The 21765-nt window shown below is 40.0% G+C and overlaps 1 protein-coding gene across 4 annotated transcripts in view; it reads right to left on the bottom strand.

Annotated features, from left to right (window-relative positions):
- GUCA1C (guanylate cyclase activator 1C) overlaps positions 1-21765 on the bottom strand; it is a 130412-nt gene that overhangs the window by 55694 nt on the left and 52953 nt on the right. The window contains exons 5-8 of one of the 4 annotated variants that reach the window (XM_083833007.1): positions 20075-20220; positions 18975-19079; positions 18296-18426; positions 12463-12587 (exon numbers count right to left, since the gene is read on the bottom strand). In XM_083833007.1, coding sequence (XP_083689133.1) covers positions 12463-12587; positions 18296-18426; positions 18975-19079; positions 20075-20220 — 507 coding nt within the window. The remainder of the gene's footprint in view (positions 1-12462; positions 12588-18295; positions 18427-18974; positions 19080-20074; positions 20221-21765) is intronic. The other 3 variants (XM_083833008.1, XM_083833010.1, XM_083833009.1) reach the window with 3 other exon arrangements.

Below are 21765 nucleotides of genomic sequence, written 5' to 3'. Positions count from 1 at the left end.
GCTATTCTAATGAAAAAAAAAAACATAGATATAAACAAACTGTCAGAAGAGCAATGTAATTAGTCCTCTTGTCAAAGGAATGACCTGCAATATCACTGTGTAAGATGCTACTGCCAAATCCAAGAAGCATTAATCCTGAGTTGATCTAATCACTGTAATAAAATTACCAACATAGAAGATGAGCTTCATTATCATTCATGAGCTATAAGATGACTGGAAATGCTTGTGGTTCAGCATATGAATGTCCTTTCCAAATAGCTTGCTAACTGTAACGTATATACAAAACACATGCTCCTGTACTTGGTATTTCATACAACCAGCATCAAGGGCAGTAAACCAGACCATTGTCTTGCCTGAAACTGCTACATCAGTTTCAAAGTGAAGATGCTGAAACCTGTAGTTAGTGCCCATAATCACAAGGAAACTTCATTGACATATGAGATAGAGTAAAATTTATTCAGCATATTTACTATTCTAAAAGAATAAAAAAATGAAAAAATGGTCAGGGTAAAGGTCTTAGGAGCATGACTTTTTAACAGGCACACCAAGCTCCACATGCTGGAGAGAAGAACATTAGAGGTGCCCCAAACAACCCCCATCATAAAGTAAACAGTAAGAGCTAAACATATGTTTGTGTTTTGATGTCCAGTAAATGTGAATCAAGAAAACAGAGCTACATGTAAATAGGCATGTAACAACAGTGGAAAGAGCACATGCTTATTGCTGGCTGACTCAGAGATTGTTCCAGGGAAGCTAGTAGTCATTGTAATGCTGAGCAAGGCTGTTGTTTATTCATTAAAACCTAGCCAAACCAGCTTAACATTAGTTGCATTAATCCTTCCTGTACAATCAAATGTCACTTAGGGTATATGCAAGTTTCTGTATCTGTCTTGCACCTTAGGCTACTCTTATTCTCACTGTTGAACTTTCCCTGTGTAGTATATAACAGAACAGACATTTTACCGTGTCCCTTTTCCATGTGCCTCTGGCTGTCAAATGACAAAGGGAAAGCATGTGTTTCAGCACGCACACAAATACAGATCTCCTGGGGAAACGTCTTTCATTCCTTGCTTATTTTAAAACTGTCTTAGAATCTGAAATAAAGTTTCTTGTGCTGTTATTTATCAATCAGAAAGGAAAATACAAAATCATTTACTATATACACTCCAACAGCATTTTAAGGACGTGTTTTGTAGGGCAAGGACCCTTTTTAAAAATATCAATAGCAATATCTACCTCGATAAACTTATTCTGTAAGTTTCTAAAGCAAGCAAGATCCAGTACTACCTGTCCCCTCACATCAGCCTCTGCTATATAACAAACCTCTTCCTGAGGCAGTCTTGCTGTGAGCTCTTGGTATTTAGCGTGCAGAGCTGTAGTGAAGCAACTGGTCACTACCATGTCTGCACAGCAGCCAGCTAGTTACTCAAAAACCCACAGGTGAAAAGAACTCAGCAGTCACAAATGACAGTGCAGGAGACAGCTGAGCCTGCTGTGCAAACATCTTGTGGTATTTTACTTCAGATTAGGTCTAGTGAATCTCTGATACTTTTTGCACAGTTTTTACTGTTTCTGAAAGCACACTTTAAATTGCTTGAGTATGAAATAAACACTCCGCAAACAGAGCTAACTTAAGGAGGGAAATCACAGATTGTTATATTGTACCTCAGAAGCACAGGGATGCTCCACAGGGTCCAAAAAGGCAAGAGAGCTTGTTTGTCACTGAGGTGATCTAGTTTCCTTCTGGGATGGAGATATCTGTCCTGGAACACATCCTTTTAAAGCTTGCTTCCTGCATGTGGCCTTTTTCCCCCCCCCTACAGATGTCTAGGCATAGAAATGGCAGAACTGAACCCTTATGGATCCAAAGCAGTTCTGGTGCACTGCTTTTTAGCCATTCACGTTTTCCTTAGGAAAAGGAAGCTTCCAGCTATATAACCACCTGGACTTCTGCTTTAGTTAGTTCCATTTAACAATCATCTGTGTTTGATTTTACAGTGTAATTCAGTGTAACGTTTGACCTTTTATAGTTCCCCAGTATATGTAAATTGTTTTCCAGGCAGGTGGACTGTCTCTATATGGTGAAACGTAGCTTTTTTTCTGGGGCAAACTTCTACTTTGCATGATGTAAAGCCAAAAATTGACTGTGCATGGACTATTTTTGTTCTTACCCTAGCTCTGTTTTGTAAGTGGTTTGTCAGAAAGCACAAAACCAAACAATGAAATACATTTGTTCTTGGGGCTCTCCTGCCTGCAGAATGAAGAGCCAGCTGTGGTCCTAACAAACAAGGCTTTTGCAAAAAAGATGCATGAAATTTAGGCATTTAATTATATATGTATGTCATGAAATGGTAAAGGCTCCCTAAATGAACATTCAAAAGGTTAGCAGCTGACATTTTAAGTTAATGCTCAGATTCAGCATGCCCCCTGATGTAGTGGCACAAAGAAACAACTAAGGGGCTGCAAAGCCCCTTTCAGAATGACTTCTGACTACCCTTACAAGCCTGTGGAGAAAAAAGGGCACCTCAGCTACAGACACCTACTCTTTCTAAGATTATGAATCCTGGGCACGTTCACATCACATCATACCAGGCCCCCCACCTCTGTGCAGATCAACCCTGTAGGCTACATACGCATAATTTTTACAACTTGTTGACAATTCCAGAGAGCATTAATGGGCATTACTGAACACTTGTATTTTCTGAACCCTGTATTTTCTGGTTTTAATAAAATCAGGAAATGAGAATTTGAAATGACAATTCATTTTTTACTTTTCAAAGGTCTTGAGCTTTGGCGTTAACCAGACTCTCCAGAAGACTGCATGATAAGCAGAATGCAAATTTATGTTTCTTCCATACTTTTTTTTTTTCAAAAAAATGGGAATAGTAATCCAGACAGTTTTAATATGAGCAGTTTGCATAATAAATTATCAAGAAAAAGGCTATTTCAAGATCCAGATTACAGCTCACTTTGTATTTCTTTAAAAGCTACTCTATATACCTTTTCAATTCACATAAAACTTGTTATGTGCACAAATTATTTGCATAATATTCTTTGCATAAGGAATACGGGCTTTATTATTAAAGTACTCATTCAGCATAGAATTGTGTTGGGACCTTCTTGATGGAATAAACAGATTTAACGATTTCATAAATATGAGGCTGAATCACTACAGCTAAGTTGGTGACCTCCTTCTGCACAAGGATCCACCTTGCCGTATATTCTGTTCCCAGAAGTGTTGTAAGAAAATGCTGAGGGGAGAACAGGAATAGGGCAAGCCATATGTAATAATTCTGCAACAGCTTTCAGCTACTTTCAGCTAAATTTTTACATGAAATTTTCATAAGCTGTATAAATAGCTGAAGTATGTTTATGCATGAAAACAAATGCAAATTTTCTAAAATATGAAAGCACTTATATTTTCTGTCCTGCAAAAAGTTAGTTTCACTTAAACAATGTGTAACAATGACTATTCTCTCTCTCTCTTTTAAGAATAAAATGTTTGCTCTGCATTTTGGAAAGTACACATTATGAATCCTTTTTCTGCATTGTTATCCCTAAATTTTAGGAATTCATTTATTATTCTTTGCTAGGTGACTTAAGTGCAAAAATTAGCCAAAGAAGTCCTTGACTCCTCTTCATCTGAAAATCCTAAAAAGATTCTGTAGTTTGAGAGAAAATTTTGAAAAAAAAAGTCTCTAGCGATAGCAATGATGCTTCAGTTGAAAAGACGCATTATAAATAGCATAAAGAGATAGTATAAAGTTACCACAATAATGTGTGCTTTTTTCTAAATTCCATAGGATCCATGCACCACTGAAGTATTATTGCATACTCATTTGCACAGTGGAAAGAACATTTATTTTACCTATAAGTGTCCTTTGAAGGTATTACTACCTAGATAAAGGCAAATTTATAGGCTGTAGTTATATTTAGCTCTTCAAAAGCATTTGGCAAGGGATTTCAATCAAAGCAACAGAAGCTACAATAGAACATGGGATAAAAAAGCTGTCTGAAGAACAAAAGGAAAAGCCTCATAGCTTGAAGCTTTTCAGTATGGATAGAAATGTCTCCTACACCTGCATTCTTTCCCCCCTGTGAAGGGGCAGTTTTGGAGCTAGGAGATCTCCCACAGATGAAAAGTCAATAGTTGAGATGAGGTACTTTATAAGAAACAAACAGCCAGTCATGCAGTAACACAAGTGTATTAAATTAAATTTCAAAATAAAATTTCAGTATTCCTATGATAACTGGTGCATGGTAACTAATGAAGTCGTTGTTTGTCCGATTTATGAACAGTAAGTAAATTCATATATTCTGTATGTTCTGAACTCTTAGCTTTACTAAATACATGTCTTGTATTCCTTTTGGGACAAGTTACAGACTAGTATAAGTGGAACAGGATTAAGAACTGCAAATATCGGACTGTTGCTAAATATAACATGGGTTATGCTTTCAGGCAATAAATTACTAAGATAAAGTAGATATAAAGAAGATAAACAAGCATAAATGATGCTGGAATAGATGAACAGCAGAAAAGGAGAATTAGATGAAGACTTAAGTAATCCAATCAGTTAACTTGCTGAGAAGCAACATTTCTAGAAGAAATATTTAAAAAAATATCATACTGAGAAGAGAAGAAATGTGCATTTGGCACACCACACAAGAAATGCTGAATCATGAAGAACTTAACTCATAACTTAATTTAGTGGTAATTTCTGCTCAATTTGTCAGCTAAGTAGGGAGACACAATTTGTTCTAGAAAAAGAGAGAAATACGAAAAGAAAATCTGATATTTCATGTTAAGGAACTTGTTTGTAAATCTCTAGAGAAGAAACAGAGAGGTTAGAAATACTAGATGAGATGAAGGGGAAAAGAGATTATTGCCAAGCTTGCAAAGAACATCACAAGAGATGTGGGTGATTTACTTTTCTGTAGTTAAAGTGATTTCAGTTTTACTCTTTAAAACAGATTTCAAAAAATCTACACAACTACTGACCATCCTTGTGTGATCATACTTCTGGCAGGTACATACTACAGCAGGTAGCTTTTGCAAGATTTGAGATTTGTTCAAGCATCTGATTATTATATAAACTGTGGTCAGAAATCCTTAATAAAACAAACAGATATTGCCCCGAGTGAAATGGTGAAACCCCAAAGAAAACTTGCTTCTCCAAAATGTAGTGACTTAAATGGAAAATCCAATGAAGCAACAGATAAACAGATGCCACTATAGAGATATAAAGCACATTGTCTGTGAAGCTGAGGACAGACAAAAAGGGAGAGCCTGTGAAGCAAGAATCAGGACCAGCCTAAGATGCAGTTAGCAGCAAGACAGAGAGGAGACTCCACAATTTAGAAGAAAAGCTTGATCTTCTGAAGTGACATTTAACAGAGGGGATGGAGCAGGGAAAGAAACTGATTGTGAGAACACTGTCCCCACCATGCTGAACTCCTGCCAGTGATGACCGAGCAGCAGCAGGATGGCATGCCACTTAATTCCCACTTTATCACAGAACTGTAAAGAAAGCAAACGTTTTAGAAATTCTGTGCAAAATCTGTTGTCTCACATGTGCCCTAAGAGAGAAACAACAAAGGAGCCAGAGCAATGGAATATGGCTCTTGAGAAGAAGCCATTGCCCCATGAACCCCATCGCCCCAAGAACCCATGCCCCAATCCAGGGGATGGGGCAGAAGGGTATGTGGGCTGCCATGCTGTGTAGCCTATGCAGTGAGTGAACCACACGACTGCAAACAAGTCCACCGCATTTTAGGCAAATCATGACGTACAAAAATTGGTGTTGCGAGAATTGCAGAAAACAGTTTAGTATACAGTTGTGAAGATCTAAAGACAAATAAAACATGAAAACATTTCCTATCCTTTTATCACTACAGATCGAAGGATAAAAATTAAAACATGTGAGGCACTGTCTCTTCATCTCTGATCACTAATAACAGCTCTATCAAGCCCCTTCTTGGAAAACAGTAGAATAATTTGGTGAAGAGCATGATGTGACAGAAAGATGGAATTAGATGACCTAAAAATGAACAAGCTAAGTAATTTTTGGAACTCTACCACTACTGCAGATCTACTTGATAAGGAAAATTTCAATTGTTAAGATGGCAATTAGACATAAAAATATATTTATGGAAGGTCTTATGATTTCTTTTTCCCTCAAAGCAAGACATAATTGGAAATTAGAATGAAAAGAATATTATATGTCATGAAGTGATAACTTGACCAAACAGTAATTTTCTGTTCCTAAAATATGGCAGAAACAAGCAGATGTCCTTGTTCACACTATTAGAAGCTTGCTTCTGACAAAAGCACTTTGTCATTCAAAGAAGTACTATACCATGCAGTTTTGTGATGCAAATTCTTGCTAACAGCAGATGTTTATTTAGCCCCTGCCCCTTGATCTAATGCAACAATTCTTGATGCAGGATTTCTCCTTGGAAACTAAACGTTGGGGTTAGGCTCAGGAACCTGAAAGATTTACTTAGCTTTGTACTTCCTCTGATCATCATTTTTGTGGGCGAAGGTATGTAATTTTTAAGCACATTCAGCAAACAACTTGCCTGTAAACTGTTGATATATCATATTCCTAACCACCTACAATTCCAAAATGTATTACAACTTCAAAACAAAAAAATGGTATCTATATTCCATGTATAGGAGTAGGAAGGTCTACATCTTTCAAACTGATCACTGTCTGTTTCATTCTTAGTAAACTCAGTGTTTAGCAAAACTATATATTTTTTTCAAGTGTTATTACCTTTTACGTTGCATTTGGATACAGCAGCTGATTCCAGAATCCTAATTCTTACCTGAAAAAACCTGAGTCAAGACAAAGTCATAAACTCTCATACTTTAAACATAACGGTGATTGTTTTAGTGCTTTTGCAATTGAACAGAATATTTTATTTCAAAAAGAGACCAATTCAGAGATTTTCGTTGTTTTCTTTTTATGATTACTTATAAAACTGTTTCAAACAAAGGATCTTTAATGAGGCAAGGCAAACCCCTTAGCTGTCATGGAACAAGTACTCAATCCCTTTAACAATGTTGTTTTTTTTATCTATTCTTCCCAGGAGAAAAGGAGGGAAGGGAGCCCAGAAAACAAAAAAAAAAAAACAGTGTTTAGTTCTCAAATCCAGACTGAGCTCAACAGAACTTTGTACAAAGACAAACCAGAGATGACTTAAAAGGAAGCTGGATAATCTTCAAGTAACAGTTCACCTGGGACTGCAAGTTTCCCAGTTGCTTTTGATGTCTCTTGATTGACTGTCTAAGGTGATTCTTGTTTGTCATTTGAAAAATGTGGTCATTTCTTCAAAGTGCCCAGAGGAATAGAGGATAAGCACCCTGGTCTCTCACACACTATCCTACAGTATAGGACTAATCAATACAAGAGGAAGAAGCAAGCAAGAGAGGAGTATTATGTGCTATCATTATCTTGCATTCCCCAGCAAGAAGTTATCTTTAATGATTTAAAATACAGCACTGTTCTCATATGGGGTTGTTCTCTTGAGCCTGTAAGGTTTTGTCTTATACAATAGATCCTTCACTGAATGTAATCCATATCTTTCCTGTTAACATCAAATGATAAAATAGGCATTACTAATTTTAGCTGTTAGCTCTAGGAAACATGCTCTGCTCAGAGAAAGGTACTGAACGTATGCTAGCATTGCTTACTAGATCTGCAAAAAAGGCTAGTTAATTGCACTGAAGGCAGGTGAAAACCACTTTCTTCGTAGGCTGCTAAGATCATACAGCCACAACAAAGCACTAACGTGAAGACTCTGAGCATCACAGGGACAGCTGCTTTTCCCCATCACCTTTTTGTTGTTGTTGTTGCTGATTGCTTGGTTGTGGGTGGGGGTTTTATTTATTTATTTATTTGTTTGTTTTGAGCAATTGGAAGCTAGGTGCCATTTTGAAATTTCTTTTACAAGTTATTTTTCAGAGTAGAACCATACTTGGCATACAAGTCCCCAACATAGTTTTGCACCCAAGTGTCCATCCATGGACACCTCCACTACTTCCTGTGTAGAACCAGTGTTTTGCTGAGAACCCATTTCTGCCAGGCTCTCAGTCATGTAGCCACTTGCTCTCTCCAGAGTGAGGCTCTGGGAACTGAAAATGAACATACTAGAACAAGTGTGGTGACGCAAAAGTTATGGTCACTATTAGGCACATACCATCAATGTTATGTGTTTGCCAGAGGCGAACAAAAACATGCATTACCATTAGATTGAGAAAGTGAATTTATCATTCTAGGGAACTAGCTGTCAGGTGTAGTTTGCAAAAAGATACTAAGTTTTTTATTTGCTATAACTACATTTATACATATATAATAGTATAATTAAAGAGCAACAGAGAAAATCACAAACAAAAAGTCAGTCAACTTTTGCTTTCTATACATGCTTTTACTGGGTGTGATTTATTACTGTAGCCAATGGAGGAACAACTACATCAAAAGGACTTGATTAATTGAAAAGTTATTTTTCTCCCAAGTCCCAGGGATTTTTGCACAAATTCAAATTTCTCCTAGACCCTCTACTTTCTATGGTGGAGGAATATGCTTGAACTCTCCATGTAAATCACAGATCTAGGGGAAAACCCAGAGGCACAAACCAAAGTGATTACTACATTGTGGAAAATATGTGACTGAATGTCCAACTATGTGTCATATTTCTTCATTTCTTCTGCATTCTGTGCCTAACTGCATTTTTCCTTGAAGTGTGTATTGATTTAACACAGTAAGAGAAATTTAAGCGAAAGTCTGCCTTTGAAAACAAAAGCAAGCCTTCAATGTAGCCCTGTATCTCTGTAGAGAGGAGCCTGCTTTTCGTCATATTTTCCAAAGTATCACCAGATCCCAGCATGGATAACAGTCAGAACAGATGAAGTGCCATAGAATCGTAGAACGGTTTGGGTTGGAAGGAAACTTAAAGATCACCCAGTTCCAATCCCCTGCCATAAGCAGGGACACCTCCCACCAGACCATGTTGCCCAAAGCCCCATCCAGCCTGGCCTTGAACACCTCCAGGGATGGGGCGTCCACAGCTTCTCTGGGCAACCTGTGCCAGGGCCTCACCACCCTTCGAGTGAATAATTTCTTCCTTCTATATAATCTAAATCTCCCCTCTTTTAGCTTAAAGCCATTACTCTTCGTCCTATCACTACACTCCCTGACAGAAAGACCCTCCCCAGCTTTCCTGTAGGCCCCCTTTAGGTATTGGAAAGCTGCTATAATGTCTCCCTGGAGCCTTCTCTTCTCCAGGCTGAACAACCCCCATTCCCTCAATGACATGAAGTGTAAGAGTTTATTGTCCATCCTCAGCAGGAATGACTGAATCCTGCTGTCAGCCTTCTCATTAAAAAGTCAGGAACTAGGACCACAAATCCTACTAGGAGAGAAAATATGGCACCATAGAAATAACATAAGAAAAAACAGATGAAGTAGTTCCAAAATGTTTCAAAGATGTTCCTAACTTGAAACACATCACTGAGGAAGACAACATAAATCATTCCATAGCTGGTACAGAGCAGCCCTGCAGCCCAGTAAGTACTGAATTGCCATTGCTAGTAAGAGTCCATAGACTTTCTGCTGAGTTTGCAGGGCCTCAGGATGGTAGCTTGTCAAGCTTACTTTGTCTCAACTTCTCTTGATCTGCTTGCAAATTCCTGACTTAGCTATAAGAGCAATTTTTTCTAATGACTAAGTGGATTGGCCTAATTTACTTTATTTTTCTTATTTTTGTATGATATAATCATAGTTTAATACAGTTATTCTCTTCAGAAGATACAGTTTAATAGGAAAGGCCTTGAAAACAGGGACACAGGACACGGTCTAGAGATGTGCATGCATGGGACAGTAAGAGATGTGGCACTGACTGACACTGGAGGCCCCACCACTATAGACGACTCACCAATGGTAAGTCGAAGAAATGCAGACTCAGAGCTGGGCAAAACTACCTACAGAGGTACAAAGAGAACAAAGAATAAGCATCCAACTTGCATAAAATCTACTGTATATTGGAAATTCAGTTCTATCATGAACTAATCAATAAAAAGCAAGCAAAGTATAAAGCATGTTAACAAACACATAAGTATTACTTCAAGATGTTCCTAAGCTAAGGAAAGAGAAATCAACAATATCATATTCCTCCTATCTAAGAATTCAAGCTGCATGATCTCTTCTGCCCTGCAAAACCTTCAATATTAGGACACCACGGGCACTGGAATGGTAAGAATTATATTAGGAAAACAAGCAGAGACCATGAAGCACGAGTGTCGCAACTCTTTGTTGTTATAGAACCTTTTGCTCTATAAGTAGAAGTAGTCTTATTTTTTTTTTTTTTGTCCCTGTAATAACTTAGTCTGGAGTAATAAATTCTATTTGGTTAAACTGTTAGGATTTCAATTGCATGCAAAATAAATTCTTGGCTTTACATATAATTTGTGTTTCATTTTTACCCGTAACAAGAGATTGAGGGTAACAATGTGTAGATAGTACTCTGCTCACAAAGGCCGTTTCACACTGGGATTTTAAATAATTAATACGTGCTATTGAAAATAATCATCATCATCTTCCCTTTCCTCCCCATCCAAATTGAAGAAAAAAATGCTCAAACGTGATATTTCTCTTCTGGTACAATTCATTGTTCAGTCTCTTTAAGTTCACTGATCACCTAGTAGTAGCTTGAAGGTAGTATTTTAGGAAAATTTATTTATTTAAGGCCTCATGCATTTTGAAAGCTGAGAAGCTGAATGCATGCTGATTTGAGGTTGAGTATTATGAGTTTCTGATAAATCTAAAGCAAATTTTTGAGTCCTCTTCATTCAGTGTTTATCCATAGATTTTCTGTGTCATTGTTGGGATTTCCCAGCACTTTTCCAGCTTGAACAGAAAGTGCTGTTGCTCATGCAAGTGACATATTTAATTCTGCTATAACAGTTTTGCAATATTCAGGATATGAAGATATCTACCTAATGGGCAAAGAAAATAATTTGATAGTTTTGACTCTGCATCGAAGCAGATGAGCATATCTGAGATAGATAAATTTAAAATTTCATACACCATCTGCACTTTTTTCTTTTTCACTCTAAAAGCAATTTAAATGTCATGTTCTTTGCCATTACTGTTATTACCAGTAGTCTCCTTCATGAAAACAGACAACTTAGTCAAGAAAATACTGTATTTCAGAGACATTGAGGGGAAAAGAATCTATTACAGGAACTTTCCTATAAAGACAACTCTTATTAAACTTTTGACTGATCATTTGTCTCTGCATTTCTTCAGAATGACTTGTCCTGTGCTTGTTTAACTGCATTATGATAAACTGAGATATGGGATTAGTTTCCTATGTGCAAGTCAGAAGCTAAAGCTGGCCATCTGTAAAATAAATGTTACCATAGGATGTCCAGAGTCTATGAGAAAAAATATTGAAAACTAAACCTGAATTAAACTGGCAAGACTTTACTTCAGAGTGTACTGCTGATATGAAGAGTGCAACAAAACCAAAAACAACTGTGTAAGCACCACCTTTAGGCTTGGTCTTTATCAGCTAGAAAGCATGAAGGTCCAGCCTTGCGTGCTGAAAGGAAGGAAGAATAAACGAACTTTAAATGGTGGCACACTACTGTATAACATTATTTGTGAAAGAGACTAGGAAATTAATTCAAAATAATGGTTAATTTACAGATTTGGCTAGAAAATTTTGCTGCTATTGTTGTTTTCTTGAACTAATAAGGCCTGTGTACTACAATGCACCAAACTGAAGCAGTCTCTCATGTGTGTCTTTGGAAGTGACTGAACACACATTGACCAAAATGAAATCAGCAAATCAGCACTTACAAAATATTAACACATTCTCTATGCAAAGATGTAAAATGAAGCAAGAGAGAATTAAGGAATAATATGTAGCATTAGTGGGAAGAAGCGAATGAAAGCACAACAGTATATTCTCAAGGTGCTGGAAGGAGCTAAAGCAAGTTGCTTTATTTTTATGACTTCTTTGGGTATTACCTTGCTAAATCCTAACTCAGTTTCACTTTATATAGTTCCAATTAAACTGGTTTACCACACTGAGCAACAGTGGGGACTTCTGCTGCCTTGCCTCATTTATAATGAGTTGCCTCTGAGGGGTTCACAGATCATTTGTCACCTACAAACTAAACATGTTCCAGAATGATGCCACCCCCTTTGGGCTTAAAAAAACCCCACAACAACAATCAAAGTTATCCTCTGCCAGAACAACATGTTTGACTAGCCTGCAGCATTTACAGTTGAAGACTGTACATGAGAGAAGGAAATTTTCTGTGTCTATCAAGAATCACAAACAGACAGCAAGGTAACCACATCAGCCTGAGCGGTGTTATGTTGCTCTGAAAATGAGCTTGCTGCCAGTGGCTGCAGAAGCATCAGGTCTGCCCCTTTTCAATTAAGCACCCACCTGATATAGGGGGACAGTGACTTTCATTACCACATTTTTGCAAAGTCCTCTGAAAAGCCTTGAATGCTCAGAAAGCACATCTTCATCGTTAAGTTCCGCTCGGCAAGTTGTGAACTCCTGCATACCTACAATTTGGAGACATGCTTTAAGTGCCTAGTATACAAATGGAAACTCAGATGTGCAGTTAGTGGAGCACTACAGAAATGAATTGCCATCTACCTATCAATAGCTTTTAGACATCTCAGCAGTTCAATAGAAGCAGCTGTCCTTAAATACTTTTCAAAATGAAAGCCATTTCCACCTGACAAAAAACAAAATACAGCTGTAGCAAACAACAACAATAAACAACCCAGACCTTACCAACTATTTGTAAAATATCCTTTCTAAAAAGACTCCAGTGTCATGGAAGCATTCAAACCATACTTTAACTAAATCATTTTTTCCTGAAAGCTCTAACCTAGAAGATACTACAGAGATAACTGTGCTATGGAATTGATATAGGAAATCTTTTGTTCTTCATACATTGCTAACAGGAACGTATGATACATATGGTAGATATGATGAATAAGGCTAATTATGAAGAGCCCCAAATGGTCTTTCCTCTCCTTTCTGTTCCAAGTCAAGTATCAAAGTTCTTGGAACTGTGCACTGGTGAATTTTTATAGCCATCTTATGGTAGTTGTTGCTGGGTTATGTCATATGGGGAACATGGACTGGGATTTCTACTTGAGCAAACAAAATCAAAGGGGGCACGTATATTTGAAAGGGAGAGGGGAAAAATGAAAATATGACATTCATGTAGAAGAAATTCAAGAACTATGGGACCTCAAATTAAACTAAGGGGAAGTAGGTAGACAAAAATACTAAAGGAGGTACTTTTTCTGTGCAAGGATAACTTAGGCTAGAATACTCCCACATCCTGTCCTGGATGCTAAAGCTGTGCAAGAGTTCAAAGACAGCTGGACAAATTCATGAAAGAAAGTTGCCTGTAAGGCCACTAAAATCAAAGATGTTGCCTTTGCTCAAGAGCAACCTGAGCCATAAGTCACGACTCATGTCTAATGGCCATACTGTCAAAGAATACAGAGATAAGGCAACCTCCAGAAAATATTTCTCATCCTCTTGTCATGCCCAACACAATTTGTCTCAGTAGAATAGTAAGACAATTTGCTTTGATGAAGCAGGTGCAGCACACAGCACAGGAAGAATTAACAAAAGTATATGGCACAACACAGGTGTAACTTGTTTTCTTACTCTAGGTCTGAAGCTTACTGGAAGCTGCTGTAAGTGTTGTCTTGCTCCTTGGTGAGTGGGCTTGAGTACTAAATGCCCATGTTATCTGGATGTTATTCATAATCCAGGTAGTCCTGAATAGTTTAGGTTCAGCACAGAAGTGCATATGTGTGGAGCAGCATAATAGGATGAGGACAAGCAGGAAAGGTTTAGGACAGCACATGCCTGTGGGAAAGCAGGGACTCTTTTCCTTGGCATCATCACCCTCGCTCCTTGTGACTGCAGAAGAACTAGTAGTTGAATGGCCTGATCTAGTCTACCTTCTCTTAAAACATCCTCATGTGCAGCCTCACATCTGACTGGCTTAGCCATGTGCCTCAATGTATCTTTACCGTCAGGGTCTTTAGCTTAGTTTCATGCTTTGCCAGAGCCAAATTACCTTTTGTTTGATCCATGCAAGTTGGCAACTACCACTAGTTTTCTAAGTGACCAAGTGCCAAACTAACAAGCAATACCACCACACCTGTAGGCACTGGGGGACTACAAGCAGCACCTTCACAGTATCACAGATTTCTAGGTTGGAAGAGACCTCAAGATCATCGAGTCCAACCTCCGACCTAACACTAAGTACTCCACTAAACCATATCCCTAAGCTCTACATCTAAACGTCTTTTAAAGACCTCCAGGGATGGTGACTCCACCACCTCCCTGGGCAGCCCGTTCCAATGCTTAATAACCCTTTCGGTAAAGAAGTACTTCCTAACATCCAACCTAAAACTCCCCTGTCGCAACTTTCGCCCATTCCCCCTCGTCCTGTCACCAGGCACGTGGGAGAACAGACCAACCCCCACCTCTTTACAGCCTCCTTTAAGGTAACTGTAGAGAGCGATAAGGTCGCCCCTGAGCCTCCTCTTCTCCAGGCTGAACAAGCCCAGCTCCCTCAGCCGCTCCTCGTAAGACTTGTTCTCCAGACCCCTCACCAGCTTCGTTGCCCTTCTCTGGACTCGCTCGAGCACGTCCATGTCCTTCCTGTAGCGAGGGGCCCAAAACTGAACACAGTACTCAAGGTGCGGCCTCACCAGAGCCGAGTACAGGGGCACAATCACTTCCCTAGACCTGCTGGCCACACTGCTTCTTATACAGGCCAGGATGCTGTTGGCCTTCTTGTCCACCTGGGCACACTGCTGGCTCATATTCAGCCGACTATCAACCAATACTCCCAGGTCCTTCTCGGCCAGGCAGCTTTCCAGCCACTCATCTCCCAGCCTGTAGCTCTGCTTGGGGTTGTTGCGCCCCAGGTGCAGGACCCGGCACTTGGCCTTGTTGAACTTCATACAGTTGACCTCAGCCCATCGGTCCAGCCTATCCAGATCCTCCTGCAGAGCCTTCCTGCCCTCAAGCAGATCGACACACGCACTTAGCTTGGTGTCATCTGCAAACTTACTGAGGGTGCACTGGACGCCCTCATCCAGATCATCGATAAAGATATTAAAGAGAACCGGCCCCAGTACCGAGCCTTGGGGGACACCACTAGTGACCGGCCTCCAACCAGATTTGACTCCATTCACCACAACTCTCTGGGCCCGGCCATCCAGCCAGTTTCTAACCCAGCGAAGCGTACACCAGTCCAAGCCACGAGCAGCCAGTTTCTTGAGGAGAATGTTGTGGGGAACGGTGTCAAAAGCCTTACTGAGGTCAAGGTAGACCACATCCACAGCCTTTCCCTCATCCACCAAGCGCGTCACTTGGTCATAGAAGGAGATCAGGTTCGTCAAGCAGGACCTGCCTTTCATAAACCCATGCTGACTGGGCCTGATCGCCTGGTTGCCCTGCAAGTGCCGCGTGATGACCCTCAAGATAATCTGCTCCATGAGCTTTCCTGGCACTGAGGTCAAACTGACAGGCCTAGAGTTCCCCAGGTCTGCCCTGCGGCCCTTCTTATAGATGGGCGTCACATTGGCTAGCCGCCAGTCAACTGGGACCTCCCCCGATAGCCAGGACTGCCGATAAATGATGGAAAGCGGCTCGGCCAGCTCCTCCGCCATTTCTTTCAGTACCCTCGGGTGCATCCCATCCGGCCCCATCGACTTGCGCACATCCAAGCTCCGTAGCAGGTCGCCAACCATTTCCTCATGGATAGCGAAGGCCACGTCCTGCTCCCCATCCCCTTCCACCAGCTCAGGGCACTGGGTATCCAGAGAACAACCGGTATTGCCGCTAAAGACTGAGGCAAAGGCGGCATTAAGCACCTCAGCCTTTTCCTCATCCTTAGTAACTAGGTTTCCCCTCGCATCCAGTAAAGGATGGAGATTCTCCTTAGTCCTCCGTTTCGCGTTGATATATTTGTAAAAGGATTTTTTGTTGTCTTTAACGGCAGTAGCCAGGTTGAGCTCCAGATGAGCTTTGGCCTTTCTAATTTTCTCCCTGCACAGCCTCGCTACATCCTTGTAGTCCTCCTCAGTGGCCCGCCCTTTTTTCCAAAGATTATAAACCCTCTTTTTTCTGCTAAGCACAAGCCGCAACTCTCTGTTGAGCCAGGCCGGTCTTCTTCCACGCCGGCTTGTCTTTGGGCACGTGGGGACAGACCGCTCCTGTGCCATCACGATTTCCTTCTTGAGGAGCGCCCAGCCTTCCTGGACTCCTCTGCCCTTCAGAACTGCCTCCCAAGGGACTCGGCCAACCAGCGTCCTGAGCAGCTCAAAGTCAGCCCTCCGGAAGTCCAATACAGCAGTTTTACTGGTCCCCTTCCTGGCCTCGCCAAGAATAGAGAACTCTACCATTTCGTGGTCACTCTGCCCAAGACAGCTTCCGACCACCACATCTCCCACCAGTCCTTCTCTGTTTGTGAAGAGAAGGTCTAGTGGGGCACCACCCCTGGTAGGTTCGCTGACCAGCTGCGTCAGGAAGCTATCTCCCACGCTCTCCAGAAACCTCCTAGACTGCTTTCTCTGTGCCGTGTTGTGTTTCCAGGATATGTCCGGGAAGTTGAAGTCCCCCACGAGGACAAGCACCTTGTTTTCCTCTACCTTATGTTACTGCTGCTGCTATCACAACCTGTCCTTGGCCCAGTTGTCTGGTCTTTTAAACAAAGTTCAGAGCTGTGAAGAAGTCATCAGAGGAGGATTCTCATGTGAAGCATGTGAACAAGGGCTTAACAGCGGTCCCCAAAGCCAAAGTTCGAAGTCCCAAAGTTCACCAGCCTAGAGCAAGTGGTTCATTCAGGGCTAATTGCTTGTAAATTAACACCGGAGCAAAAAAAAAAAAACAAAAAACAAACACCAATGAAAAGAGAAAAAGAAGGAAAATTGCATAAAATACTATCAGAAATCAAACCTATGGCTCCCTTTATACAGGAGATAAACCATCTGCTTCAGTTCATGCTTGGATGACTCCCCATTTTCAAAAATGAATGAAGAAGTGAGCAGATTCCCCACTTCAGTTTTACGAGTAGCTATTCATACACCAGAACACTACAAGTATTTTATTGCTTTTACCCTTCCTCCCCAGCTGGTGCAGAGGCCAATGCAATTTTATTTATTTATTTAGAGGAAACAAACAAACAAAAACAAAAAACACACAAAGAAAACCAACCAACCAACCAAACAAACAAAAACCTCCCAGAGTCAAACTAACAGATGAGTCTGACAATAAAGAGAAAGGTAGTTACTTGGAGATAGACTGGGGCTGTGTTTAGCAGGTGGAATCAGAAATATGGAGACTTAAGCCTATCAATATATTTCCAGAGATCTGTGTAATAATAGCAATTGAGAGCTTTTATAGCTACACAAATCTGTCAAACACCACTTCAATGATATTTCAGGAGGGAATTGGGCAAAGAGCTTTTTACAGAGAGTTAGGGGAGTTCTGTCACACCTCATCTATTTGATATTGCTTTTAAGTATTGCAACACCACCTCCATGCGGAAGGCAGCAAAGGGAGTGCTATCAAAAACCCAAGCTAAATTACAAAAGACAGCATCTCTTCTGAGGCAGCCAAAAAACCCCTCCCAAAAAGCACAATTTTGATGGTTAGTGTAGGATGAGTAAACTGGGAAAGAAGCAGTATTGGGTAATGCCAGAGGCTCCAACTATGAAAAAAATCTCTGAAATGAAATATAAATGAAATATAATTCCATTTTCAAAGTGACAGATTCATGTTTATATTGAAAAAAAATCATTACTTTCAAAAACAGAACCTAATTATTCCAGCCACCAGCACAGAACTGAGGACTTAAGGACCCTAAACAAAACAGCCTAGCATGTTTTATTTATAAGAAACTTATACTAAGATTGTTTATTACTTTCACCAATGAGTTATTAGGGAAGCTCAGGTTTTATTCACACTGCATATATTTTGTAATACACACTGGAATTAAGGAACTCTACAAAAAGCAGATTACAGTTTTTAAAACATTGCTTTAACTTGGACACACTGAGTGTCTCACCTAATTTGCATGCATATATAGTCATATTGTATTTAAAATTAAAATCTTTTTGTATTGGCCTTTCCTTTTTCCTTTCTTCGCTAGTGAAACAGAAATGGCTCAAGTTCTCCACAACTAAAACACTGTGGGGCGGGGTGGGGGGCTCTTTTCTCTCACCCTGGTCTTCACCTTTCTGTTCTCTTGAGTGAGGGTGAGTGGACTGCCCTTTAGGATGAATCGGCTTCAACACCACTCTGCTGCCAGCTGCCCCTTTAGGTTTCCACTTGCTTATCCCAGTCTTTCTGCTTCTGAAATTAAACACTGCTTAAGTCAAAAATAAACAGGCCGACAAGCAAATGACTTTGCTTAGATCCCAATTTAGCTTTTGAATTGCTAATATCCATCTACACAAAATATGCTTCTCAAGTGGTGTCAGGGCATTTACTTATCTTGGTTCCCATGTATATTCCTGGACAAAGGGACAGCTGCAGAGCAAGTGCATCAGTTATTTGGTTACTGTTTTTACTCAGCATGCAAAAAGTTTCCAGAAACTGCCACTGGTACAGTTTATGACCTGTGCCCTCTCTCTGTGCTCCCCTTCTACTTTACCAACAATATCTGATGGATTGGCAATGGCATCTAGACAGAAAATAAACAAAAAAAGAACCAAACAAACCCTACTTGGGTATGCCAAGCAGTAAAGGCTTGCATACGGTGGTTTTCTTTGCTTAAAGAGAAGAGTGGTAGAGGTTTTTAAACAAATAACTGAGTTAGCTTTTGTTTCTAGGTGTTCGTCCACAGAACAGAGAGCTATTCTGTACTGGGGAAACACAGAGTGCTGCAGAATACCATTTACCTCAGGAAATATTCCCAAAGATGTCCTAACTCAGCACTGAAGGAAATCTGTCCCAAGAAGACAATCCAGATTCTGTATTTCCTTTCCACTTGCCGAAAGAGTAATCTAAATAGATAAAAGCATTCCCAAGAAGATGGATGGACAAACCATTTTAACAGAAAATTACAGTGAAAAAACTCAAGGCTGCACCCAGAAACCAGTGCAGGAAAATGTATGGACCAGAAGAACATTCTTCTAAGAAACACAGTTTATGGACTATCAGAAACCTTGCGTGCTGTACACTTGCCATCCTAAGTGACTCAGCACCATGCTCCTGAATGCCTGCTTTGAAGTGGGTTTGGTTTGATTTCCTAGAAACAGAAATTAATTTCCTCTAACATTTCCAGCAAAGGGACCCAGCATTTTAAGCATTGCTTTCAGATGTGCACTACATCTATCCTACGGCATTTTTATTTATTTATTTATTTATTTTTTCTGTCCTTTAAATAGGGGAATGATTCTTTTCATATTTTGTAACTCGTCTTTGCTTCTCTTAAGGCTCCTGACACACTCTTTTTGCATTTTCCTGAGCATCCAGTGGCACAGCTTGAGCAGGAAAATTCATTAGGAGAAGGAATAGGAATATCAACTTAATTTTGCATCAGGTAAAACAGAGTGAGATACATCCTCCTGTAAAAGAGAAAATGGGCTCAGTCTCATGCTGTTGCAAAGCTGTCCCTTATTTGAGAGCTGCTTTGATGCTTCTGCTTAATACTTGCACGGTGGAAACTGAATCTGAATAAGTTGAAAAGGCTGGTAAGCCTTCACTCCCACTGTTCAGTAGAACAGTGGGGCTGAAGGCAACAGCAGGATACCCAGCTGCTGGCCTCTTGAAAGATTTTACTGCTTCACTTTCCACGGAGGCAAAATAAAAGGAAAACAAGTCCTGTGAGATGAGAAAAACAAAGAAACAAATCCACTGGCTTTGACAAGTAAAAATAAAATAAACAGTGGAACGCAGTTAAAAATGGCAGACTCCTTCCAAACACCGGAAAACATGTGCACTGTCACAATAATAATTTAGGAAGTAATTTAAGGTCCGTGGTTAGCAATTTACCTACCTGCATCTGCTGCTGGTTCTCCCTTTCGGTGTTTCTATTATGCCAGCAAAGTTGCATGTGTTTCCAGAGGGAAGGAGCCTTGTCGTTATCACCCCCGGAGAAACTACAGAGAATTCATCTATATGTGCATGAAGGAAGACAGAAGACTGTGGAAAGAAATAAACAGGAGAAAACATTTATTTGTTGTCTCCCAAAGTACAACTGTTTTAAACATAAGGAAATACTACAATACACGAAAACTTAGGGAAGTATAATCAGCCACATTGCTTAAAACCTGATCTTGGAGGACTAATAGAATTTGGCACCAAAGCTGCTAAGTAATTCCTAACAGTAAATATGTAATTAACAGCAAACTGTTCAGTTGATCTTTTTTTTTTTTAATTATTATTATTATTATTATTTAATGCTACCAGTGGAATAAATTTCGAAAAGCTTTCATTCAGTTTGTTCTCAACATGGCTTGGAACAACCACATGAAAAACAAACTGGGTAGTTTTCCAAAAGCATGCCATTGTTGATTTTCCACCGGAATACCCTGGGTCCTATAAACCAGGTGTTGCTAGAGCATATTGGAAATGAAAGGCAACATTTCACAATTTGTTTAAGCGAGATTATGCATGCTGCAGTGCCTCATTGAGTTCATGCAAGAGAGGTTCTTCCCAGTGCTTTAATTGGCACTTAGCTTCTTTTACAGCTTGTTCGCCTAGACAGCCTGCACAAAGTAGTCACTTAAAGTGTAGCTTAGAGCATTATAAAACACAGCTTTACAGGAAATATGAACATTCATTTGATAATTGCCATGACAACTCGGCCATGTTAGATTTAAAAATCATTAGTTTTGAAGCTGTGATATGCTGAGTGTTTTTCCACCTCTGGGCATTCACAGCAATGAGGAGCACTTGCTAAACCACCTGGAGGTACCTCGCAGCACAAGCTGCATGGGGATGAACATGACTGCAGCCTCCGTGGACCTCACAGGGGTTGGGGGAGGCAGGACCATCATCACCTGGGGGGCTCAGCCTCAGAGCTTCAGTCACATGCACGTCACCACCAAAAATTATTTAGAGGTTTACTGGGCTGAAAAGTATATTCACCCCCTCGTGTTACAAGAGAGCTCACAATAAGACCCTTTTTAATGAGAAAATACAGTTCACTTGCAGACCTAGAGGCACAGGAAGAATAAGGAATAACGCAGCCTACAACAATCAGAAAATACTCGTTCAACAAAACCCAAATATTCCATAGGGGCACGCTGACTGCTGAATCTTTTTGATTAAACTAAGAGGGGAAGTGCAGGGGGATGGGATGGCAGCCTTGAAGATGCACAGATGAAAAGATGGGTGCCTCCCAGAGATAGACTTCATAGCTTCCAGATGGCCAGAGAATTATTAAAATCTAATTTTGTTAGCCACAGAATAAATGCTTTATATTTCTCTCTTCTTGTAAACTTGGAAATTTAAGTATATAACATGTTTGCATGTTTGCCATTAGTACATTCGCATTTGGAAGAGTTTTTTTTTTTTTAAAGAGATGAGGAAAGCGATGGGAAAAACATTAAAACAGCTTTTCATTACTGCTATTAAAATTCAAGTCCATTACTGTGGAGAAATCGATTGATTCAACAGGAAGTTTGCATATGCCTTTCTTTTTTATTAACTGAAGAAACAAACAAATATATTTGACAATTTTTC

The sequence above is a fragment of the Anser anser genome (genome assembly GCF_964211835.1).
Source record: "Anser anser genome assembly, chromosome: 1".
In the NCBI taxonomy this organism is placed as follows: domain Eukaryota; kingdom Metazoa; phylum Chordata; class Aves; order Anseriformes; family Anatidae; genus Anser; species Anser anser.
This window is presented reverse-complemented; position numbering and strand designations above follow the sequence as displayed.